The sequence below is a fragment of the Grammomys surdaster genome, unplaced genomic scaffold, assembly GCF_004785775.1.
Source record: "Grammomys surdaster isolate TR1022 unplaced genomic scaffold, NIH_TR_1.0 199, whole genome shotgun sequence".
NCBI lineage: Eukaryota > Metazoa > Chordata > Mammalia > Rodentia > Muridae > Grammomys > Grammomys surdaster.
The window spans coordinates 2,617,855-2,642,496 of record NW_021604644.1 but is presented as its reverse complement, the minus strand read 5'-3'; the positions used below and the strand labels follow the sequence as shown (position 1 = coordinate 2,642,496).

Here is a 24,642-nt window from a genome sequence, read left to right as displayed (position 1 = left end):
GACACTAGGGGTAGGCCCCAGGCCCCGAGGGACGGGGAGGCTCTGCCCCAGCAGCAGCCCAGAGAGTCTCAGGCTCACCCGCATCCCTTGTTCATCTCTGTTCCAGTTCAGGCAGCTCAGACGCTCACCGTTTTTCTCTTATTTATTTGGTTTTTGAGACACTGTTTGGCTGTGTAGTCCAATGTTGGAACTGCTGGGATCAGAAATGTGTACCCCACACCTGACTCCCCTTTTTCTCTTTCTAGAGTTTACCCTATAGGTGTGCCTACAGGCAGTCACAGCCAGACCCGCCCTCCCATTCTGTGTGACACTACATTAAGTTCTCTGTGTCCTGTTAATGGGTGTTGCCCTGGGTGAGTGAGAACAAGCAGCTTCCAGCCTGCCTGCTTGGTCTGGGCTGGAGGAGGCAATTAGCCCCAGAACACTTAACCCCCAGGTTAGCAGAACGCATGGCTCCAAGAGCAGCGGAGCCCAAGGCCCAGCAATGCTGGAACAAGCTGTTCTGGTCCCCCAAGGAGGAGCACAGTGCTTGGGCAGAGTTCTCTAGGGAGAGGTGAGGGAAAGGAGAGGTGGGGGCTGTAGCGCAGTGGAGGGAGTGGTAGAGAGGATACTGTTTATCCAGCAGCCCGTGCACACAGATTGACCTGTTTTCGGCTTTTTGGTGGTGGCTTTTGGGAGAGCCTGTCACCACCTAGCCACGTCCCCTTCAAGTAAGGCTGCTTACCAACTCACTCTGGTGAGCCAGATGGGCTGCAGGTCTACTTGCCCTCTCAAGCCTACCCTGTTGGCCCCACGTGACAGAGGCACATCAGGGTGGATGCCTGCTCAGGGCCCACTGTCCAGTCCATGTCAGGTTCCTCAGGGTGACAGGCAGGGGTTCCCCTGGGATGTCCCCAGTGGGCTGTAAACAGAAGGCAAGTTTTAGACTATCTGTAGAGATAGTCCCTGTGAACAGGGTGGTCTCAACAGAGATCCAGGTAGCAACTCTGAAGGGCTACTGCCTGGAGAGACACCTTGAAAATGTAGTAGGCCTTGAACTTGGGGTGCCACAAGAATGGTGACCAAGGCCTCGAGCCAAAAGGTGTCAGTGGAAACATCCCTGACACTTTGTGCCCAGGTAATGAGACTGCTTCTGTCCTAAAGGTGGAGAGCCATCAGCCACAGGGACGTTGCTTTATGTCATCATGGGTCTGATCCAAAGGTCAGGGCCAGGCTCAACTGCATAGAGTCTGAGGTCAGCTGGAGTTCCCCGAGACCTGGTCAGAAGATGAAATCCAAACCAAACAGAAACGGTGGTGCCTCAGAGACTGTTCAGGTGACCCAGTGGGATTCCTGCTGCCTCTATATGTGCTAAAGTGCTCTGTGGGGGCTGATACAGGCTGGCAAGCCTGGGAGACAAGGCTTGGAGAGGCCAAGGGCCTTGTCCAGGGTCACACACACCTCCGACCCTTGCCTGAATTCTATCTTCCTGCCAGCAAAGGTGAGAAAGGCTTTGGGGACAGAGTGCTAGGTCAGCTGTCGCCCTCTCCTTCATCCTCGCTGACGCAGCCCTCGGGTACTGCTCTGCCCCTGGATGCCCGTCTCTCCAAGTACTCGGCTTTCAGCAGTTCCAGCTCCCGCAGCTCGGCCTCTAATCGCTCGCGGTGGGCTGCCCGCAGCTGCCGCAGTTGCTTCATGGGAAAGGGGTTCATATCGTTGAAGGCGATACTCATGAGCTTCCTGGAAGGAAGGTACTGTCAGCGGGGCAATGATTGACAGTTCGGGGCCTGTCCTGACATTCATCAACCCTAGAATGGTGGCCTTGCCTTCTGGAGCTCACCTTCCAGGGGAAAAGACCATTCCCACGTAGAGCTGAGGCTGGAGGGAGCTAGGCAGGCACCTGACCCAGTAAGGAAGGGCTGCTCAGGAGAGCTTCCTGGAGGAGGGACATGGGAGCTTAGCTTTGAGGATAGGGACCAGGCTCAAGATGATGGTGGCAGTGGAGGAAGGAGCCAGGATGCTCCTAGTAGGACAAACTAGGGACAAAGCCAGTGGTGGGTTGGTTGTCCCACAGCCTGGGTGTCGATGGCAGGGTGAAAGTGGGCTGTGGAGCTTGCCTGCCACACAAGGATACTGAGGAAGGGCACGGGGTGGGGCAACAGAGGGGCGGGCAGCTCACCGGCTGTCGCAGATGGTCTTGGTGAAGAAACGCAGGTATTGGTAGATCTCCAGGCTGTCCTGCAGTCGAAGGATTGCTTCCTCATTGTACTTGAAGATGGCCAGAGCATATCGGAACACCACCTAGGGCACAGTGGGGGTTCAGGTGGGGTACCCAGGCAGGTACTGTGTGGGAAGAAACTCAGAGACTCTGGGAATGTGGAGGTTTCTGACAGGCCAGAGTGGAAGCCTAGAGGCACAAGGTGTGGGGCAGCCAGAGGGACAGGTGAGAGGGAGTCCTAAAGGGAGCACGGCTTGCAACATTGCTTTATGCCTGGTCTCTCTACAAGGCATGAAGAGGCACTGCCCTGCTGCAGTCAAGGGCTTAGTCCCAGTAGCATCTTTGCTGGTGGGTCGCCTGGTGAGGTCACAGGCTTTAGAGGCAGGGCCACCGCTTCCTCTCATATTGCACAGAGCACTTTACAGTTTAAGGAGCTGAGCTCTCAGGTATCACAAACGGCTCTGACAGGTGGCCATCTTTCCATTCTATGGGGCCCAGGCATACTTACCTTGGTCCCTTCATACAGGAAGGCATCCCAGACTCGCAGGAGGATGTCACTGATGAGAGAGTCGGCAAAGACCACGAGGAACCAGTTGAAAGTGATGAGAGAGAGGTCTACACGGTGCTGCCCCAGGTGTGCAGTGAGTCGGGGCAGCTTCTCGGAGAGGAGGTCCTGGAGCACCCGCTGGTCCACCTGGAAGGCAGACGACGCCCATCACTACTGCTGGCTCCCTCTCTGCCTGCTTTTCAGACTCTATGTCAGAGCTCCTGGCCAGGCCTGTTTTGTACTGGGGACAGTGTGTGTGTGTGTGTGTGTGTGTGTGTGTGTGTGTGTGTGTGTGTATCAGGTGCAGCAACATCGCCATGCCTCCCGACACTTGGGCAGAACAACAGACTTTCCCATGGGTCTCTTCATGGGTAAGTCCTTGTTCCCTTCACCCAGCCAATGTCCCTGGCAACTAATTTGTCTCCTGTTTCCAGGAACAAAAACAAGGAGCACCTTTTCTAAGTTGCTTCTCTAGATCCATATTGGCCTGACTCCTAAGATGCTTGCTGGGTACTTGGGGTGAGGGCCTGGGACAGACACTGATGGGGAGGAAGTATCCTGCCACATCAGGTAGCAGGAATCTAAAGCAGGAAGCTGGAGGCCACAGCTGCTAGTGACCTCTCCTGGTGGCTCTGCCTTATTTATTTCAGTGGACATGGCTGGTTACTCCTGGAACAGCTCCCTCCACCTTGCCAGTGCCCTGATTTGTGTCCCCTCCTGCTCCTTGTCTAGAACCATGACAGTCCTTCTTATGCAAGTCAGTCTGGAATTCAGTGTTGCTATGGTGAGTACTCAGGGATGACCTTCCCTCCTCCCTCAGAGGCATGGCAGCATCAGTGGCCATGGCCAGCCCAGAGCCACCATCTGTGATAAAATGGAACCAAAGAACCGCCTGTGATCCACAGCACGGCAGTCAAGGCAGGGGCAGGCTCTTCTGTCCACTGGTGACTAGCGGGTGCTCCCCCCCACCCCCCGCCTATCTTCTCTGTTCTAAATGTGGCCAATTCTCCAAGATCAAAGTAAAACCAAAAGCAAGCTTAATGCTGGTGCTCAATGCATCTACCTTTCAGAAGCAGCAGTGAGATAGGGTATTTCCCAGTTGGCCTTTACAGTAGCGGGGCAGACCCAAGTCATGGTTCTGACCAAAAGGAAGCAGAAAGTAAAAACCGCAGACTGAAACTCCAGCGTGTCTGCTTGTGGCGTACATCATGGCCACAGATGGGCTTGAAGGTGGTACAGCCCTCTTATAACCAACTGGTGACAAACATGAGGATGGCAGAGTGGGAGCTGAGGGAAGCCTGATCCGAGCTGGGAGGAGCCTGATCAGAGCTGGGAGGAGCCTGATCCTGTGTCATCAAGGACCATACTTAGCCCCTTCCTCTCTGTGAGGCCAGGTACAGTTCCTATCTAAGTCTGACTGGTTCTCCCCATGCAGCTGCAACTGATCTCTGCCATCCCAAAGGGCAGCCCAGGAGGAGCAGTGGATGTCAGACATGATGGCAGGAGGGGAGAGAGCTGAGGAGGGAGGCTGGAAGAAAGAAGGATGGAGGCTACAAGGCAGGAGGGCTGCCTCAGCAAGAACTGGGTGGGGGACGGGGACGTGATGCATGTCGGTGAAGGTAGCCAGTACTTACCAAGCACTGACTGCATGCCAGGCACTGGGTGGACAGCAATGTGCTGACTGCCAGCACGGCTGACCGCTGGTCCTCACCCAGCCCTGATGCTTATGAGACAGGTTAAGTAGTTTACCCAAGGCTCCCTGCTCTGCCATCTTCATGTTTGTTGCCAGTTGGTTATAAGAGGGCTGTACCACCCTCAACCCCATCTGTGACCAGGGTGTACGCCAGAAGCATTTCACTTATAATGTTTAAGTCCACAAAGTGATCTTATTCCTATTCTAGAATTGACCGACCTGGGGTGCTTTGCCCGACTCAGGGCAGCAACACTCCCCAGGGATGTGGCTTACATAACCACAACATGTGCAGGGAGGCTGTTCCTCACCCCCAGCCCACTGCCCAGCCTACCATCCTGTGGTCTTTCTCTATTCTTGACTGGGAGATGGCAAGAGACATTGATTTCTCTCTTCCCTCCCCAGGAAGCAACTCTTCTCGGTGGTATGACGTCACTGCTGGACTAACTTGCAATGAACAGAGCCTCACAATCTTACAGGGAATTCACAAGGAAATCTCCAGCAGTCAGAGAGGGTTCAAAGGCCACTGTGTAGGAGAGGCAGAGACCCACATCTGCTGGCTTGAAGGAACTCCTCGGGGGTGGGGGACCCACATACCACCCTCCTGCTCACCTGGGATGCAGTCAGTGTCTTGCTGTAGTACTCAGCCGGCAATATGGTCTCCACGATGGCCACCAGGCACCAGAAGGCACTCTCTTCATCCTCTAGGACCAACAGGGCGATGGCCGCCAGCCTGTAGAGGAGGGAGGAGCCTGGAGTAACCCAGAGCAGAGGCAGCATCCTTGGTCCGAGTCTGAGTCCTCCTATAGGGTACTGGCCTAGCCCTCATCCCAGACCAGGCTGGTAGTCATGGCACCCGGGGTGAGACACTGTTTGGAGGAGGATGCTCAGGTTGACTTCCAGAGCCATGAAGACCAATTTGGGAATAGAGGCTCTGAGGCTGGCTTGCCTGGATGGCAACTACAGTCAGAACTGTTTCCTGGGTGGCCTTGGATAAATTACTTAACCTGTCTTGGCCTCAACCGCCTCATAAGTATAAGGGCTGGGTGAGGACCAGTGGTTGGTTGTGTTGGCAGTAGCATGTTGCTGTCCACCCAGTGCATGGCATGCAGTCAGTGCTTGGTAAGTACTGGTTACCTTCACCTTCATGCTGGCGAGCTCTGGAAGACTCTCAGCAACACCGCTCACTTGTCAGAGCTGTGTGGTCCCAAATAAGAGCAGAAATGTGCCCTACTCACTGCACAGCCTCGAGCTGAGCACACATGGCCTTTCCTCCTATGCGCCTCCACCCAGTTACGAGGTTCTACTGAGACGGGGACAGACAGACAAGTCTTGAGCTGAGTGGGGACATCTCCCCCAGAGAAGCACTCTGCTTCTTCTACCTTTCCTGAGGGGACACATCCAGGCCAGTCTAAGAGTGCACTCCCTAGCACGTCTTCCATGAACCCTGGTGAACATAAGGTCCCACATCTGAGGAACACAGTCCATCTCAGACACTCTGGGAGGCTCACAGTGCTGCAGTAAAGCCTCATGACGTTCTGTAACAACGAGCCCAGGGGACACACTGATACAGGGGGTTCCTAGGAATCATGGGGCCTCTTCTACTTGTTACACATAAGGTCTGGGAGCAGCCCTCTTCAGGTCATTGACAGGGAGAAGGGGGATTCGCTGGAAGTCATGGCGTCTCTGTGGACTTACAGAAGCTTTGATTTTATTTTTATTAAAATTTATTAGTATTTTTTTGAGACAGTCTCACTATATAGGCTGGCTGGCCTAGAGCTTGCAATCCTCTGGCCTCAGTCTGCGGGTGCTGGGATTGCAGGTGTGCGCCACCCCAGCCTGCACTCAGAGCCCTTTCAGAGCCAGGTGTTTATGTGCCTTGGGGTTCTTCATGGATTGGACTCATGACCTTCATTTTCTTTTGAGGTTCATGACTTTTAGAACAGGACTGTTTCTCACAAAACAGGGAGTGCCGCCTCCTTTCTCAGCTGATTGGGAAGGAAGCTCACTGCTCGCTCTGGCTCTGCCTTCCATGTTTACACAAACTCTCCTGACTCTGAGCTGAGAGTACAAAGAGAAAAACAGCCGCAGGTCTCCTGGGACATAGGAGGCTCTTGGCGCAGGGGGAGGGGACCTGTAGAGGTCACTGGGTTCAAGAACAGAAAATATCCCGTGTGTCCACTGTCACTCTATCGGTGACCAGGGGGGAGATATGTGTAATTGGTCATGGAACTTTATGCTGTCGGGCCTGGACACTACCCCAGACATTCCTTCAAACAGGTATCTAGCAGTTTCTTCTTACGGGTTACCTCTGGTCAAGGCAAACTTCTTACTGCACAGATGGGGACACTGGAACTCAGAAGGCAAAAGTGGCCATCACTTAAGAGCATCTTGGCAGAGGGGACCCAATCCCAGATGCCCAAGTCCAGCCTGCTGCTGTTTATCCTAGCCCACCATTTCCCACAATGCCCAGGATGTCCTCAGATCAGGAACTCCGGTCTGTATTGTTTTAGACTTCTGCATACAGACAGCCAGTTATTGAAGGCTAGTCCCTGCCAGGGCTCACCACTGCTTTGGGGGGATACCACCTGAACAGGCCTGCAAAGGCATGTGCAGAGGGAGGCAAGAACTACATTTAGTGCACCTAAATTATTTTCACAGGGAAATGGACTTTAAATGCTTGCTCTGAGCTGGCAACACACATCTCCACATTATCTGTTACCTCAGGAACAAGCTGCTTTTCGTTGCCTTGGGTGAACTGTTTATTCTGACAGTGCATGCAGTTCTAAGATTGACCACTAGATGGCGACACAGACAGCCATAAGGGATTTGTAGCTGCAAAAACATTACCTCTCTTGAGACCCAGGCAAGCTCTAGTATACATAGCTTTCTATTTAAAGCAATAGTATAAATATTTGCGTGGATACCAATTATGTGTGCTTGCATATCAATTTAAGCAAAGGCAGTCTCAAGAGATACACGGAAAGGCACCTGCCCCCTTTCACTTCACGTGTTCTCCTGTGGCCTTCTTGTGGCTCTTGCTTCCCTATACACCAGGGCATTCTGCTGACTTAAGGCCCTCCTACCATGACAGCTTTCTCTGTCCCTTTAGCAACTGGCCAACCTCTGGAATTGAGAGGCCCTGTGTGGCTAAGGCCCCTGGCCTCCATAAAGAACACATTGGATCAGAAAAGCTTTGGGGTGGCCCAGCATCCCCTCTGGCCCAGCTCCCACTTAAAGGGTGGGCTGTAGGAAGGACTGGGCACGGGCCAATCCAGGGCCAGAGGCTGCTCGGCTCCCATGCATAGTGAAATTCTGCACAGCTTCTGCAACTTCTCAGGTCTCAGCTGGAAGGTGGTCCCCACCTCCATCTGCAGGGTCAGAGCTTAAAACTCACCACTCCCCCATCCCAGAGCTGCTGGTCTCACATAGCTTGTTTCCATTTTTTTTTGGAGAGTTTTGGGGATTAAACCCAGGGCCTTGCACATGCTGGGCAAGCATCCTACCATTGAGCCAGCCTCAGGTTTTCTCTTCTCTTTTCTTTCTTTCTTTCTTTCTTTCTTTCTTTCTTTCTTTCTTTCTTTCTTTTTCTTCCTTCCTTCCTTCCTTCCTTCCTTTCTTTCTTTTTCTTTCTTTTTTTTTTTTGAGACAAGGTAGTTACTAAATCATGCAAGCTGTCCTTGAACTCAACTATAGTCCAGACGGAAAGGCCTTGAACTTGTGATTTTTCAGATTATAGGTCTCTGTCACCAGACCCACCTTAACGCCCCTTACTCTATTTTTGGTCAGGAATTCATTAGCTTTACTTGTTCTATTTTTTTTAAATAAAAATGAATTACTTATTATTTTATGTGTATCTGTGTGTGTTCTTACATGTGTTTATGTGTATCTGTGTGTGTTCTTACATGTGTTTATGTGTACCACATTTATGTGCGTGTATCCACGAAGGCCAGAAGATGGTGTGAGAACTGGAGTTAGGGGGTCACTGTGTGGCTGCTGAGAACCAAATCCTTGTCCTCTGGAGGAGCAGCAAGTGACCCTCACTGCCAAACTGTGCTGGCTAGTGTTGTTTTGTCAACGGGACACAGCTACAGTCATTTGGGAAAAAGGAATATCAAATGAGAAAACACCTCCCAGACTGGCCTATGGGCAAGCCTGTGAAGGCATTTTCTTAATTAGCATTTGATGTGGGAGGGCCTAGTCTGCTGTGGGTGGGGCCACTTCTGGGCAGGCGGTCCTGGGTGCTGTAAGAAGGTAGGTGGAGCAAGCCATGGAAGCAAGCCAGCAAGCAGTGTTCCTCTGTGGCCTCTGTCAGTCCCTGCCCTGACTGCCCTGGATGACGGACTACAAGCTGTAAGATGAAATGAACTCTTTCCTCCCCAAGCTGCTTTTGGTTATGGTGTTTTATCACAGCAATAGAAACACTAAGATGCCATCTCTATAGGCCCTCTTCTTAAACTTTATTTTTTTAAAATGTAATCTTTAAAAAGGTCACATTTATGTGTGAATATGTATGTGCCAAGTGTGTGGAGACCAGAGGACAACCATGGGAGCTGATTCTCTTCCCCCGACCCCCCACCCCTGCCATGTGTGTCTGCCATGTGTGTCTGCCATGTGTGTCTGCCATGTGTGTCTGCCATGTGTGTCTGCCATGTGTGTTCCATCTGGGGTTCGAGTCCAGCCGACCCCTTTACCTGGTCATTTTGCCAGCTATTCTGAAGGAAGATTCGCACATGTCTCTTCTGGAATTTAATACATTTAGAAAGGACTGCACAGTCTTGTTGGGTTAGTAATGACAGATATCACCAGTCCCAGACAGTACAGCAATGCATCCTGACAGTCTTGCTGAGATAGGTCTGAACTGAGCTCCGTAACTGCTGAGAGTTTAACTCACAAATCCCAGAAATTACATACACATGCTCAATTTCACTCACATTTAGACTGGAAATAGGAATACAGGAAAATTTCTGCCCTTGGGACCCATCGAAATATGAGTGAGGACATTCTGAGCGCTGATTCTGTGCTAAATAAATGTCACGCATCACCTGTTCTGATGGAAGAGTAGACAGCCTATGTAAATTTAGCTTGAGGATATGTGTGCTTGAATTAAATTGAGTCAAACTTGTTTTGGGAAGTATCTGAGACTATGCAATTTCTATGGCAATAACCAGGCCACTCATGAGAGTCCCCCGGTGTTGGAGGGGATAGCCACCTCTGCCAACTGAGTAGTTCTGTCCTGAACCTGATCCCTCTCCCTCTGTTGTTGACCAGAGTCAAACAGGCAGTAACTCAGGCTGTACCACTCACACTCCACTTTTGAGATTTCAGGCCTGGACATGAAGGGTTAAGGGAGGGCTAAAGTAGGGAGACTCACTTTCTGAGCTGATAGCTACTTCAAACAAGGTGAACGTTTCTAAGACCCGCCAGACATTCTGCAAGAAGTGTGGCAAGCACCAACCCCAAAGGCCTTCTGGGTTCTGAGCTACAACACGGAGCCGTGCTGGGAAGAGAAGGCTGTGTTCTCACCTCTGTGGGGCTCACCTGTTCAGGCCTTGGCAGTAGCCAATGGTGGGGTTCTGCCAGGAGAAGGCCAGGAGCACACGGCGGAGCTTGTCAGGGAAGCTGGAGGTAGGGCAGGTGAAGTGCTTGTTGGTGGGGAAGGTTCTGTTGAGGTCCAGCTCAATCTGACGAGCAGCAGGGTGCTCACATGCCCGGCCCCGGGCCAGAAGCTCCTGGTAGCAGCCTGCAGCATGCAGGTGCTGGACACGGCGGTGGACCAGCCACCTCCAGACACGTGGACGGTGCTCTCGGGGCACACCTGCTCGGAGCAGCTGCTTGAGCTCAGCTGAGGGCACCAGCTCGGTCAGGGTAGCCCAGCGGTCCCGTAGTGGCCTCTCCACAGCCTCGAGGGCCAGCAGGTGGTGGGAGCGCACCTCCAAGGCCTGGATCTTGGCTAGCAGTTTCAGGTCTTCCACTTCATAGTCTGGCACCGTCAGGAAGCCATAGTCATCGTACTCGCTGCTGGCAAAAGGGCCATGTTAGCACGGCCGTCCCTGGATGGGCTCTCACCCTGGGTGCACTGAGATCACTCCAGAGCCTGGCCTCAGTTTGCCTATCTGTACAGCTGGGAGAACTTCCTGAAGATAAGGGAGATCCCCTTGGTAAATGAAAGAGCTCATATGCAGCCCAGGAGAGATGCATTCACTGGCTGCAGCTCACTGTGTGTGCTGTGTGGGAGCCTGTGAGGTGGAGCTCCTCACCTGTATTACATGGGGCCTGAACAGAGAGAGCAGAAAGGCAAAGTGACTTGCTTAGGGACACAAAGCAAAACTGGCAGACTCCTGCCAGTGACCCCAGAGCCTGACAGACACAACTTCCTGCTTTTGCTGTGCTCAGCCAGGGTTTGGCTGGAGGCGGCTTGAGTAATTGTGGGTGCGATGGCTATATAATCTGTGTGCCTCCAACAGGTCCGCCCCCTCGGCTGGCACCACATACTATGTGCTCGGGGAGCCCACAGCTGTGTAGTGCTGGCATATGTGGCCAGCAGCACTAGTGACAATGATCTCACCATGCCCGCAGCCCCTCCCTGGTTACCCACTGGGCTCACCTGACGGGGCTCAGCCCCATGCTGTCAGAGGCCTCTCCTGCTTCCCACTGCAGTGCCTCCTGGACCAGCTGCTGCAGCAGCTCAGAGAAGTCGGCAGCCTCCGCCCCTGCCGCCTCCTGCAGCCTCCGAAGCCCGGCCAGGTACTTGCTTTCTACCTGGCAGTTCCTGGCTTGGAGGTAGGCACACTGTGAGAGTGGAGCAGCTGGTCAGGCTTCTGGGCTGCCTAGGCTACCAAAGCCACGAACAGCTTTGGGCCCTCCCAATTCTGCTTTCCCTGCCCACCCCTCTCCTGGACCTGCAGATAGAGAAAGGAGGCCATGGCTTACAGCAGGGAAGTGAGAGATCCAGGCCCAATGAGGGAGCTGGGATCAAAATGAGACGAGGGGAAGCGAGGGGCAGATACAGCACAGCGCATGCGTGGCTTTGAGTTGTATCCTGGATCAGACACTGCAAGCACTGTGGCCTGTGGCAAGTCAGCTAATGCGTTAGCTCACCCTACACCTCAGGCTCTTCATTTGTAGAACAGGGGTAACTTGGAGTCTCCTCAAGATTCTGGCAAGGATCAGAGCCCCATGTAAAGCCCTGCCTGGCACTGGGCAGAGACAACTCTGCAGGTGTGACCCCCAGGATACTGTCAGGGCTCCCTCTGCAGGTGTGACCCCCAGGATACTGTCAGGGCTCCCCCTGTAGATGTGACCCCCAGGACACTGTCAGGGCTCCCCCTGCAGGTGTGACCCTGGGATACTGTCAGTGCTCCCTCTGCAGGTGTGATCCCAGGATACTGTCAGGGCTCCCCCTGCTGCCCTCACTGTGTACTTCCCTTCCTTAGGCTTTTGGGCACCCTCTTCCTCAGGCCCCTGCACTGCCACCCTATCTCCTAGAGAACAAGTCAGACGGCTTTGGGTGAGTCAGCTGTGCTCTCTGGGCCTTGCATTTGGTCTCTGTAAGATGGAGTCGGTAGAATTTGGGCATGACTGCTGGGCCAGCTCAGTTCTCATCTTGGCCTCAGGGCTGAAGCAGCCAACACTCCAGTCCTGCCCAGGCACCACCTGCATATGTCTATGGACACTTCAATCCAACCTCTGAGGAGCCTTTGGCCTTCCTCCCCTCCTGGTTTCTCCCTGCCCACCTTTTTCCTCTCATTGAGAACTTCCTGTGTCTTGTCTCGATGCTGCAGGGATTTTGGGTAGAGACTCCAAACTGTCCCATATGCCAAGTCTACCTTCTGGAAAGCTGCCACAGAAGTGACAGGCCTGAGAGATTAGGGAAGTGGAGGTGGGGAGGCAAGGGGCAGGAAGTGGAGGAACACGGATGTGGCCATCAACCCTGGTACCTTGGTTAGCAGGGCTTTCTCCTTCTCTGCCACCTTCCTCCAGATCTTGGTGACCTGGTGGATTTCAGAGTTGAGGAAGCGGTTCTGGGTCCGATATGCTTCCATGTCATCCTGGAAAAAGGCAAGGGTAGTCAGCAGTGGTACCACAAACATCCTGCTCTGGAGAAGTCACCCTCAAAGGAGCTGCCAAAGCTTCCTTCCCAAAGGACAACTTCTCCAGCAAGTTGTGGTAGCGAGCGGCACCCTAGACCTGGAGTTCAAGATGGCTGCCATCTCTGGATCATTCTGATCCTCTGTTTTCTCATCTGTAAAATGGCAGATATAAATCTCTTCAGTGGTTGGGAGAGCACAGAGCTACCGCAGGTAACGTCAAATGAGTGACAGAGCCCAGCCAAGCACTCAAATGCTGACTCTTGTATTTTGTTGAGACAGGGTCTCAGGTAGCCCAGGCAGGCTACCAGCTCACTAAGTAGCTGCAGATCACCTTGAATCCTCAGCTTCCTGACTCCGCCTCTCACATTCTAGGATAAGGCATGGCCTCTCGGCCTGCCCTGGGTGTTTTTAAATTAGTATATAGCATCAGGTATTGTAGCTATGTGGATTGCTTCTTGTTAAGTATCACTTTATACACATGACTATGTGATGCTCAAGGGTTTTGCATACTTTTGACCAGAGGACTCAAACCCAGCCTGTGTGGCATCTGAGGATGGGCTCTGTCCACTGCCAGCCCCTTCTTTTCTGTTTGTTTGAACGGGGTCTCATGTATCCCAGGCTGTTCTCGAATCTGCTACATAGCTGAAGAAGATAGCTTTGAACTCCAGACCCTCCTTCCTCCATTTCCCAAGTGCTAAGATTGAGGCTGTGCAGAGCCGATGTGGTCCTGAGTGAGGATCCAGGTGCAGTCCTGGATGCGGTCCTGAGCAGAACCACGTCAGGGACGCCAAGGCTGAGAGTCATGGGAGTGACGAGGCTTTCCCCTGGTGCAGCTGCATAAAATAAACCCACGGCCTCATTCGGTGCTGAGTTTCCAGGCTACTGGTGCATCGGAGATGCTGGCTGTACCACCTCAGCTCCTCTGTATGTGTCTGTCATTCCTTCCTCCCATGTTGTCTATCCTGGGTCAATCCCAAGGCTGTGCAGGTTTTGGCAATATGCACAGACCACCACACATGGCCCTCCTTTGCTTTTCTTGGGATGACCCCATTATGGTCCCATGCTGGTTCCTAACTCATCATCATCATCCTCCTGCTTCAGCCTCTAGAATAGCTGGGATACACAGGTATGTGCCTCCATGCTGAATTCCAACAGTTATTTTTTTCTTAACCCTACTGGGAAATTTTCTATGGCTAAGTTCTATCTATCTATCTATCTATCTATCTATCTGTCTGTCTTTTAAAAAAAGATTTAATTATTTTATGCATGAGTGCTCTATCTGCATGCCAGAAGAGGGCATCAGATCCCAGTATAGATGGCTGTGAGGCATCATGTAGTTGCTGGGAATTGAACTCGGGACGTTGCTCTTCAATTCTGTCTCTCCAGGCCCACCCCTGCCCCCTTTAAAGAATGAAGCAATGGTGATAAACAGCTATGAGCTTTGAGGTCTCCCTTCACAGTCCAGCACAAGGGTGACAGCTGCTGTTTGAACAGAAGCTGGGTGAGCCACAGGAAGGCCCCATATAGAGCTATAACTGTAGCTCACAATCTTTGTTTTTCATTGAGAAGAACATTCCAGAAGCCATTCAAGTCCACTCATATCCCCTAAGAACCCAAGCCTTTCCTTTCCTACTGAGGAAAAGTCCCAGGCTGTTAGTCACTGTGTGTGACTGCCACAATCCATCTGTTCCCTCAGTCGACTTGCTTTAACTGATTATGGGGATTCTTAGCCAACACCTAGGTGAGGGCTTAAAGTGTCTGTCAGTCCTGCAGTCCCACTGTGTGCCATCTGTGGGCAAAGTGTTAAAGTACCATTGCTCCCATTGTACAGATGAGGAAATAAGGGTCTCACGGTAATCCCCTCAGTGACACAGCTGGTATGTGAAAGCAAGGATCCAAACCTGGGAATGTTCAGCCCACAGGAGACACTTAACAAACAGCACTGACTGCCCAGAGAACACTGAATCCTGCTCCGTGTTCCCACCCCTTCCAGACCCAGGCTCAGCACAGGCTTTGCAGACTTCGAGAATATGGATTTGTCACATAGGGTGGCCATTTCCAGGTCAAAGGGAAGGCAAGAGGTGCCCAGGCAGGGAGGTGAGTGTGAACACTCCTTGGAGCACAGTGGGTGGGAATGGCAGCTGGGCAGCTTCCAATCAGCTTGGTGCCCTACCTTGAGTGCTCTCCTTGGCTCAGAACTGTAGGGAGGAAAAAGAGAGACCTCAGAGAAGAAAAAAGCCACACAGAGTCAGAGCAAAGCAAGAAGACAACATGCAGGAGGAGCCCAGGAGAGGAGAGCCTGCCACCACCTTCGAAGGACCAGACACCACAGATTGTCACGGGAAATGCTCGTGTGGGAGGTTCTGAGTCTCCCATGATGCCTGCTGCTGTATGATCCGAACCCATCTGCCTCTCTGTCTTAGCTGTATGTGCTGGCAGTGCCCCAGCTTGGCTACACTTCCCAGTCTTCCAAGCTTGATCCCCTCACTGTCCCGGATAGGACATTATGTAGTCCAGGCTGGCCTCAAACAATGCTGTGGATGGCCTTGAATTCCTAATCCTCCTGCCTCCACTTCCCTCCTAGGTACAAGGACTATGAGCCTAGTTTGGTAGTACTGGGCCGCCCTACCCTAGGTCTGACACTTTAAGAGGTCAGTGACACTACTCTTGAAATGACAGGATAAGAAGCCCTTTCTCTAAGACTGGGTGTCCTGTGTCAGGCAAGCAGGCAGTGTGAGCAGTCTCTATGGGCACATGCTGATGAAGGCCAGTTAATGGGCCTTCTGAGAGCTACAAACTACTAGTCCATGCAGCTCTGTCAGGCCCCTGTTCTGGGCTCAGGAGCAGGATCTACAAGCATAAGATCCCAGGATGGCAAGCCTCCTCGAAATGGACCTTACAGATAAAGGATCTTCTCACAGATGTGAATGAAGGGCACACTCTGGCTCCTAGGGGAGGCAGGATAAAAGTGGCCCTTGGCACTCCAGAGCCACCTGGGTGATCAATGTCTCAGCACTGTGCTGATCTATTGGGTCTAAAACCATGGACACCCGAGGAGGAAGGATGCTAGGAGAACCAGGATATATTGGGCAATAAGAATCATTCCCACCGCCATGCACAGGCCAGGGGCTTTGGCAGGCCTCAGATGCTCGCCCTTCTGCTGTATTCCTAGATAGCCTTTGACTCCAGGATAATAGCCATCCTGCCCCTGCTAGTTTGGGGTATGGGTCTCAAGTACCCTCCCTTTACCTGAAGGATTGTTCAGCCTCTGGAAGAGTTAGGCCACTTCCTACAGAGGAGAGAGTACTTGATCAAAGCCAAACAGCCAGCAAGGCGCAGAGTGCAGGACTCAACACCAGGGTAAGCTTACTTCACAGGGTGGGCAGCGGTCACGTTTGACCCCGCCCTGTGCTTCTCCCAGAAGCCTCTCTTCTCTCTCTCCCTCCCACCACCCAGCAGTTCTTTGGTCCCAGTTACAAAACACGGGAGGCCATGACAGGCAGTGTTTGGGGTCTGACTGGCTCTGGTTCTGTGTGCTGTCCTTAGAGACAGTGAGTGAGGGTCAAAAGCACCTTAGCCTCAGGCATGCTGCTGCTTGGGCAGCTCCTGTCCCAGCCTTTGCAGGGACCCTGTAGCTCGAAACAGGTATCACACCACAAATGACGTCCCCAACCCTCCCGTCCTGGTTGGTCCCTGTGAGTTGGGGTGGCCTGCAGAGAGAGATGAGGACAGAGAAGGGAAGCAGAGCAAGGCATGGAAGGTGGCACAGAGAGGCCAGGAGAGCCTCTGTGCAGAGCGGGTAGACCAGTCACAGACCTGAGCTCCAGCCCAGCCCTGCTCCCACCTCTGCACCAGCTGCCGGGCAAGCATTATTCCTAGCACTTGAAGCTGGAAAGTGGGAAGTCCCCATCTGTCAGTCGCTGCCTTGCAGGGCTGCCACAGTAAACACTGGAGACAGTCCTGGCATGTGGGGAGCCCTTAGTGGTGTCTGCTGCCCTTGCCTTGGGCCAGCCACAGCCAGCACAGGTCACTTGTTCTACGTGTGAGCTGAGCTGAGGGCATCCTGGGTAACAGAACAGCACTGAAGGGGCTGTGCAGCCAGGCCCCAGTGGGCTATGCTTGGGCTCTTTCAGCTCTGAGTTGATAAGCTGGGAGCCTGTGCATTTTTCAGAGGCCCAGCACAGCATAAAAGGACACATTGCACGGGGTCTTCACAAAGAGAGGGATGGAAGAGAAATTTCCCTCTTGCTATCTAGCTCTGGTTTGAATGTACCAGAATGAGGGGCGACTTCTGCTCCGACTAGAAAACCACTCATGGCACCCTCCCCAGAGGCCAGGAAAGCTTGCTGGGTGGAGAAGGGGGGGGGTCTACCTTCAGATGCTCCATCCTTTCCTGCTGGCTCAGGAAGTCGCCATTGGTAGCATCGGCAGGCTGGCTGGGGGGCTGTGCGAGGTCTTCCGTGAGCTTCTGGGAGAGCTTGCAGATGACCTGCTGCTTGGCCTGGTTCTTATCCATGAGCAGTTGCACGTGCTGCTGAAGCGCCTGCACCTGCTGCTCCCGCAGGCCAGCCTCGTGTACCAGGCGGTCACGACCCTGCTCCAGAGCCTCCACCCTCTGGTTCAGCTCCGAGATCTGTCGCACCTTGTGCCGGACCAGCTCCAGCCGATCTTTGTCTTCAGTGGCTGCCAGATACGCACTGGATGCTCGCTTCTCTTGCTGGGCAGCCTCCAGGGCCTTGTGTAGGATTATCACCAGCTCCTGGGAGGGAAGGGAACAGCCATGAGTGCTAGGAAGGCACATGCTATCACATACCATCTCAAAACTCTGAGATGGCCAGCAGCTCCCCTGGGCATCTTAGCCCAATACTCCTTTCTGACTTCCTGGTCCAACACGAGGGGTAGATAAGCACAGGCTATCTGGCAAAACAAATAACAATAAGAAAAACAAACAAACAAAAACTCCTCACACACTAGCAAGTTCTGCCTTAATATGGATGAGCAGAGATGTGGGCAGCATCTGGGTCACCTGAGACTGCGAGGCACATGCTCTCTGGGTCCTGCTCCCTTTCTTTCAGGCTGGGAAATGACTGGAAAGAAGAGAAGAGTTACCCAGTCCCCAAACTGGAGTTCATGCTGAGAACAGCAGAGCTGTCCACCTGTACCAGCTCAGACTTGCTTGCTGTTATCTTGATTCCACAGTGCAAAAGAAAAATAGAGATTCTATGGGCTATCGAGTTCTGAGGCTTCTCCGTTACAGCTGAACCCACACTCTGACTTACGCACGTCTACTTTGGAGAAGAATAAACTGAAGCCCAGGAGAGGAGAGTTCAGTCCCAAGTCATCCAGACCCCAGAGCCTGAGCTTAGTAATGGAATTGGGGTGCAGATGTGTGGCATGTGGGTATGCCTCTTGCCTCTCACTCTGAGACAGACGTTGCTATAAAGGCCATGGCATCCCTTTTTGCCACGGTAGTTCAAGCTTCAGAATCCTCAAGATGGTATCTGTGATAGTTCATCTTGACTGTCAACTTGATAGGATTTAGAACTGCCATGGAAACAAACATCTGGGCATGACTATGAACCAGTTTCTAGATTAGAGGTTAACTGAGCTGGGAAGACCTGCTTTAAATGTGGGTGACACCATCTATGGGCTGGGGTTGTGGGAAAAAGGGAGAAGAGAGCTGGGTGCACATTCACCTCTCTCCACTTCTGAGTGTGGATGCCAGGTAAGGAACTGTCTCAGCTCCTCCTGCCAAGACTTCTCTGCAGCGATGGAATATAACTTTGAACTGTGCCTCAAAATAACCCTTCTTTCTTTACATTGCTTTCCTTAGGTTTTGTTACAATAACTGGAAAAGTAAGGAATACAGCATCCAAACAGCCACGTCCAAGCAAGCTGAGATAGAACTGGAGGAGAAATCCAGGCCACTCGCCAAGCAAACGCAATCTCTTTGTGTGTAGCCTTCAGCCCAGCAGTGAGAAACACTGCCTGCAAGGTCAGTCCAGGAAGCAAGTTCTAGACGGCTTGGAAACAGCACTGGCCTTTCCTCCTCTGACCTCAGGTCTGCAGTGCTTCACGGTGCCTGAGGTCTCTGACTTCCCAGGACTCAGCCCTGCCATGCCCAAAGAAGAGAATGAATGGATCCAGGGCCAGGATCAGAGCTTCAGGAGCCAGGCAGCCCAGCAGCCCGGTACAGGGAGGCTCCACAGGTCAGGTTCTGACCCTGCTAGTGTACTTGGAATACACATTCTCTTAGTGACACCTTAGTTGTGCCCATGCTGCAGTGTTCCAGAAAGTAGATTGGCTGGATGGAATTAATTACTAAGCACGCTATCATCTGGGAGATCTGCCGGAGACCATGCCTCAGCGGTTGGTTGGTAAGATCACCTTGGATCTACTGACAAATCTCTTTTTTCTGGACTTCGTTCAAGGCAGGACTTTACTATTGGCTCAGGCTGGCCTCAAACTCATGATCCTCCTGCCTCAGGCTTCCAAGTTCAAGAATTAATCCCACACCATCATGCCAGTGATGTAGACCAGAAAGGGATGTGACAGTTCCCGCCTCTGAGGTTTGCAAAGACTGGGAGTGAAGATGGACCACTGCAGGGGAGTGGTTGGCTATGAGAGAGGGGTGGGCGGGCGTGGTGGGGCACAGTGGGTTGCACCTGGGGAGGAAGTGACGAAAGGCCCTTATACTTGGTAAAACAATTACACATGGTAAAACAATTCATACAGCCTTGAGGAATGAAGAGGGTCAGAGATGGTCGACAGCTGGTGGGAGTTGAGGGTGGGGCAGCCTTTCCAGGTTAGGCCCCCAAAGAGAGCCCAAAGACAGCCTGAACAAAGGCCTGGGGAGCAGAAAGGGCAGGCTTGGAGCCTCGGAAGCTCGAGGGTGTGGCCAGCAGGTGGGGTAGGGACAGGATTGCACACCAGACCACTATGTCTGGAATGTTCCACAGTGGAGAAACAGCTTCCTGGGGCTCTAGTGAGAGATTAACATTCCTGTGGCTTCAGGGTCTAGCTGAGACTTGGAGATGGCCCTGGGTCACTGCTGGGTGAAGCAGGCACAGATACTATATCTGAGTCTTGCTCTGGACCAGAAGCCCATAAATATCTTCCTCTACTTTCAGGATCTGGGAGCCAACTCATTACAGCCAGTGAGCTCTTTCCTTTACTTGTTCCCGGCATCTCCAATCAGGCTTCCAGCCAGGAAGCCCAACCACCACCCCACCCTATCCTGATATCAGAAGACATGCTTGGGAGAAAGGAGCCTGGGGAGAGGAGGCAGCCTCACAGGAAGCTCGGAGATGTAGGAGATGTAGGAGATGCAGAAAGACTGTGTACTTTCTGCCCAGCCACTGGGCTGTTACCTGGAGACTGAAGCCCAGGGAAAAGACTAAAGAGTCAGTAGGCTAGAGCAGAGGGCCCCAAGTCCCAGTTCCAGAGCCCTGGTTCTCATGTAGCCTCAGGAATTTGCTGTGTGACTAAGGATGGCCTTGAACATCTGGTTATTCTGCCTCCACCTCCTGAGTGCTGGGATTACAAGGCTGTGCTTCACTTTAGACCTGCACTGGCTCTACACCAGCTTAACATTACTGTTTTCAAGTTAGCAGCACCCATAGGTGACATGTCAGGAATACAAGGATGGATGCAGCAAAATTCCCTGCATGCTGGGCCCCTGCAGAGGAACAGCTGAGTGGTTCTCAGTTTCCACGGTCGTAAGATCATAAGCAATGCCTGAGGACCAATTCTAGGAAGCAGAAGATCTGGTGTCTCAAATCAATTATTGTCTGGGCCAGCTCAGATTTTCAGACCTGGTCATGAGTTGTTTTATTTATTTTATTTTAAAGATTTATTTTTATTTATTTAATGTATGTGAGTGCTCTGTTTGTACACCTGCATGCCAGAAGAGGACATCAGATCCCATTACAGATGGTTATGAGCCACCATGTGGTTGCTGGGAATTGAACTCAGGACCTCTGGAAGAGCAGCCAGTGCTCTTAACTGCTGACTCATCTCTCTGGTCCCCTTAGTTTCCTTTTTAAAAGCCAATATGTTATCCTTTTAAATCAGCCTTAATTTTGCTGATTTATGCACGCCTTTATGTGCATGACTACGTGGAGTTCAGGAGGGTGGCTGCGAGTTAACATAGGCCTCACTCTGCTTCACATATTGATTTGTGGTTCCACTGGGAACTATTTTTTTTTTTTTTTTGGTTTAAGAGCACTTTATTATTGTTCTTAAGGCTACTTTTAAGTACAAAAAAAAAAAAAAAAAAAAAGATGGCCTGCCAAACCTTTTTTTTTTTTCTTCTTCCAGGAAAAAAAAAAAACAGGCCACAGAAAATGGTATATTACAGATTTACAAACACAGAGAGGGGTCAGCACGCACATAGATGGCTTGATTCTGGGGAGGTCACAAGCTCCTGCCCAGGCAGGATGGCGCACTCCTCAGCTGACATTTGTGGTATCCCACTCCAGGGCACAGCCTATTCCAGATAGGTCAGCGCACCAGGGACTCGGCCATCCGCACTGCCATCTCCCGCCCCCCCCCAACAGCGATGACCCGCTCACTGACGGGTATCTGAGGCCCGTTGCCCACAGAGCCAGTCCGCGGTGCGGTTGTTTTCCTGTGACAACCTCAGTAGCCTGTAGAATAACAAACTAGTGGCTATTAATGCGGACGCAGTGTTGTCATGGAGTAACTGTGTACCTGCACGATTACAGACACACCTACGACAAAAAAGATCAACTTTTTTCCCCCAAATAACAACAACAAAAAAATGAATGATTACAATAGGAAAGGGAAAATTAAATAGCTACATATCATTAACAAATTAATTGTTCTTCAAAAAATACCTACAAATTTCTCTGTACATTCTTTACGCACAGCGTAATGATGGTCTTTAAAATTACCTATATAAAAAAAGTGTTCTGAACGATTCTTTTTTTTTTCTACAGAAAATATAGGGGCCTGAATGCCAAGCTTGGAAGCCCAGGAGAGTGGAGTGAACCTTGTGCGGGGCAGGAGGAGGGCTGTCCATGCTTGTAAAGGCCAGTAGCCACCCTGTGACTACGGGGATCAGTCCCCACCTTTCCACCCGTGCCTGTTTCCCAAGTTCAATAGCTAACCTGTTTCCTCCTCCTGAAAGTCAGCCCCATGGGCTCCCATGTGCAGGAGTCCATAATGCCTTGTGGGGGAGGAGCTCCTCAGGTGGGCCAGGCCAGGCACAGAAATGCTCAAGGCCGGGGGGAGCAGCAGCTGTCGGGCATCCCGGGCCGTGTCTGTCCTGCTGGCTGCTAATGTCTAGTTAGTAGCTATTAATAGTGCAGGAATAGTGGTGCAGGGATAACTGTATACAGAGGAATGTGTCCAGCCTTGGCCCCACGCTGCAGGCTGTAAGGCACCTGATGTTTGGCTGGGAGTTGGAAAGGAGCAGTCTGTATATCAAGGAGCCTAAAATCATAAACTCCACGTCCCCAGCCCAGGATGCAGAAAATCAGCAGCAATGGGCTTCCCCAGCCTGCCACACCCACTGGCTGTGCACTCCTCCTCGGAGTAAAGTGAGCATTGACTCATCTCAGAAGCACAGCTGTACCAGCAGTGAATGTATCAAGGGCTGAAACTGACAAAACAGGCTAATGCCAACAAGAAGCCAGACAAGAAGCCAGTCGGTGCTACAGTCTGGGCTTAGTCAATAGAAACCAGCTATTCTTTTTTTTTTTTTGAGACATACACCATGTCAGAAGCACTACGGAGTCCTCCAGCCTTGGCACCAGCCTCACAAACTGCAGTGTTCAGAGAAGGTAAATGCCCATGGTCAGGGGGAGTCTGCAGTCCAGCTGTGAGCACCTCAAGCCTAGAGAAAGACCTAGAACCTGCTAGAGACCTTCTAAATTCAGCAACAATGCAAGCACACATGGTCAGAAGTGTCCCCTAGCAGTTTGCCCTCAGTACTGGCATCTCAGACAGCTGCCCAGCAGGCAGCTCTGCCCTCCGTAGTGCAAATCAGGACAGTTCTCTTCAGGCAGACACATGCAAATGCAGACTGAGCCAGACCCCAGGTGGAAGCCAAGCTGCGCACACCCAGCCTCACAAGCTAAGAGCACAAAGCGTCCGGATCCCCATGTCATCATGGCTTGTGACTGAAAAAGGGCCGCAGGGTCCCGGCTGCCAGGTGGCAGACCTGCAGAGGTTTCTTTGGTAACCAGGGCAGGAAGCAAGGATGCTCTGCTGGACTTTAATGCTCCGTGCTCTTCTGTTGCCACATTGAGGCCCTTGTACGAACACCAAGCAAGTATAAAAACAGAGCAGAACAAAAGTCCAGACAACATGGTTTTGCGAATAAACCACCTACCCACCCTCCCCCCAGGATTTTTTTTCTTTCTGTTTTTTTGTTTTGTTTTGTTTTTTTGTTTTTTTGTTTTTTAAGCACTGACTGTTCAAAGCTCAGGCAAACCATGCAGATTCCTGTGTGGTCGAAGGGTGATTCCCCCTTCAGGAGACCACAGAGGGGGAGTGACTATGGCTGACCATGTGGGCGGTGGGGCTGGCTGGCTGGCCCCTGCGTGAGGCTGACTCCGGGCTGCTGGATGTGCTGTCTTTGGCCGCTTTGATCTGAAGCCACGTGTCACCTAGTGCTTTGGCAAAGTGGTCGTCCACAGAGCCAGTGATGGACACCGAGTTAGGTGCTGGCTCTGGTTCCTTGTAGTTCTTGCCCAGGCTCCGACGGAAGTGCTCTTCCACCACAGGGTCACAGGTGGCAGTTGCACTGGGTGGTCTCCGGTAGCTGGCGGACCCAGGCGCAGAACAGCCACTGTGTGCGATGGGACAGTGAGAGAGGTTGCAGTTGCGGGCGCCCGCAGATGCACAGGTAATCACGGAGGGCCGGTTCTGCTGACGCTCCACAGCTGACCGGCCTGTGTCGCTGCTGCTCTTAGTCAGGGCAAGAGGCTGCTCCATGAGGCTGGGGAGGGATGCGTACAGGTGGCCACCATGCAAGCTCACAGCGGGGGCTGCAGCCCGCTCAATGGGACTGCGGCTCCGTTCCCGGGGATCTCTGCGGCAGTCTCCGTTGACAGTCTTATTCAAATGGGGGCTGAAGATACGGCTCATCTTGGAGACGTGATCATTTTCACAGTCCAAGTCCTTGTCCCCGGGTTCCATGCTGAATTTCCTCTTGCTGGGGCTGATGGGAGGCGGGCCTGTCCGGTGACTGCTGAGAGCTGAGGCCACCGGGAGGGTCTGCATTCTGGGTTCTCCCCTGAGGGAAGCTTCACGTTTTTCATCATCAGCATGCACCAGAGAGGCTGCCCTGGACAATACATCCAATGGCGTCTCCATTCCTGGGTGAGCCTGAAGGCACAGTGCGGGCGCACAGGCTTGGGAAGTAGGGACTCAGGGTGCCACTTAGAATCAGAAAGGCAGCCTGGGATAAGAACACTCCGAGCCGGCTGGGTTCCCTCCCATTCCAGCACTCCGCGCGCGCGCGTGCCCGTTCACACTCACGCGAGGCCTCCCCACCCCCTAGCTGCGAAAAGGAAACGCTGAAAAATCCGAGCCGCGGACAAGGCGCTCTGGGCGCGCGCTGCACTTTGCTTCTCCACTGGGAACTATTAAGAGGGAGGAAACAGTCCTTAGGCCACTGGGGTCTTTGAGAGGTGTGTAGCATCAGATAAGGTCACGAGAATGGAGTCCCCACCACTGAATCCTGTTGGTGAGGAGGAAAGCCAGACCACACACACACACACACACACACACACACACACAGGCACACATTCCTTGTGATGCCATGTGATGTCCTGAATTGCCTCAGAACTCTGTCAGCAAGGCCATCCCAGGAGAGGTACTTCAGCCTTAAAGCTCAAGCTTTAGGACGCTTGCCTAACGTAAGTCAAGCAAGACTGTGTGCACCCCAGCAATCAGAGGAACCCTGAAACATAGCAACCCTTTTCTTTTTTTCATAAAGCAGCCTTCAGTAGGCATATTGCCACAGTCACAAATAACAGGCTAACAGATCTAAGGATGGCAGACCTAACAGGGTGCCTTCAGGCTGGCCTTTTTACGGTGCTAAATTTCTCATAATTAGCGCAGTGATAAAGACTTCAGTTCCAGG

General features: G+C 52.3%; 1 protein-coding gene and 1 pseudogene across 4 annotated transcripts in view; both read right to left on the bottom strand.

Moving 5' to 3' along the window:
- Positions 1-124: 124 nt before the first annotated feature.
- Tbc1d2 (TBC1 domain family member 2) overlaps positions 125-24,642 on the bottom strand; it is a 47,705-nt gene continuing 23,187 nt past the window's right edge. For all 3 annotated transcript variants that reach the window (XM_028770257.1, XM_028770258.1, XM_028770259.1), the window contains 8 exons: positions 16,900-17,286; positions 12,375-12,485; positions 11,042-11,226; positions 9,976-10,452; positions 5,047-5,167; positions 2,706-2,891; positions 2,159-2,280; positions 125-1,719 (listed from right to left, as the gene is read on the bottom strand). In XM_028770257.1, the coding sequence (XP_028626090.1) occupies positions 1,512-1,719; positions 2,159-2,280; positions 2,706-2,891; positions 5,047-5,167; positions 9,976-10,452; positions 11,042-11,226; positions 12,375-12,485; positions 16,900-17,286 (1,797 nt within the window). In that variant the 3' untranslated portion in view covers positions 125-1,511. The remainder of the gene's footprint in view (positions 1,720-2,158; positions 2,281-2,705; positions 2,892-5,046; positions 5,168-9,975; positions 10,453-11,041; positions 11,227-12,374; positions 12,486-16,899; positions 17,287-24,642) is intronic.
- Positions 22,911-23,886, bottom strand: LOC114623579 (annotated as a pseudogene). The gene has a single exon (XR_003711786.1). The product of XR_003711786.1 is annotated as a transcription cofactor vestigial-like protein 4 pseudogene (transcript).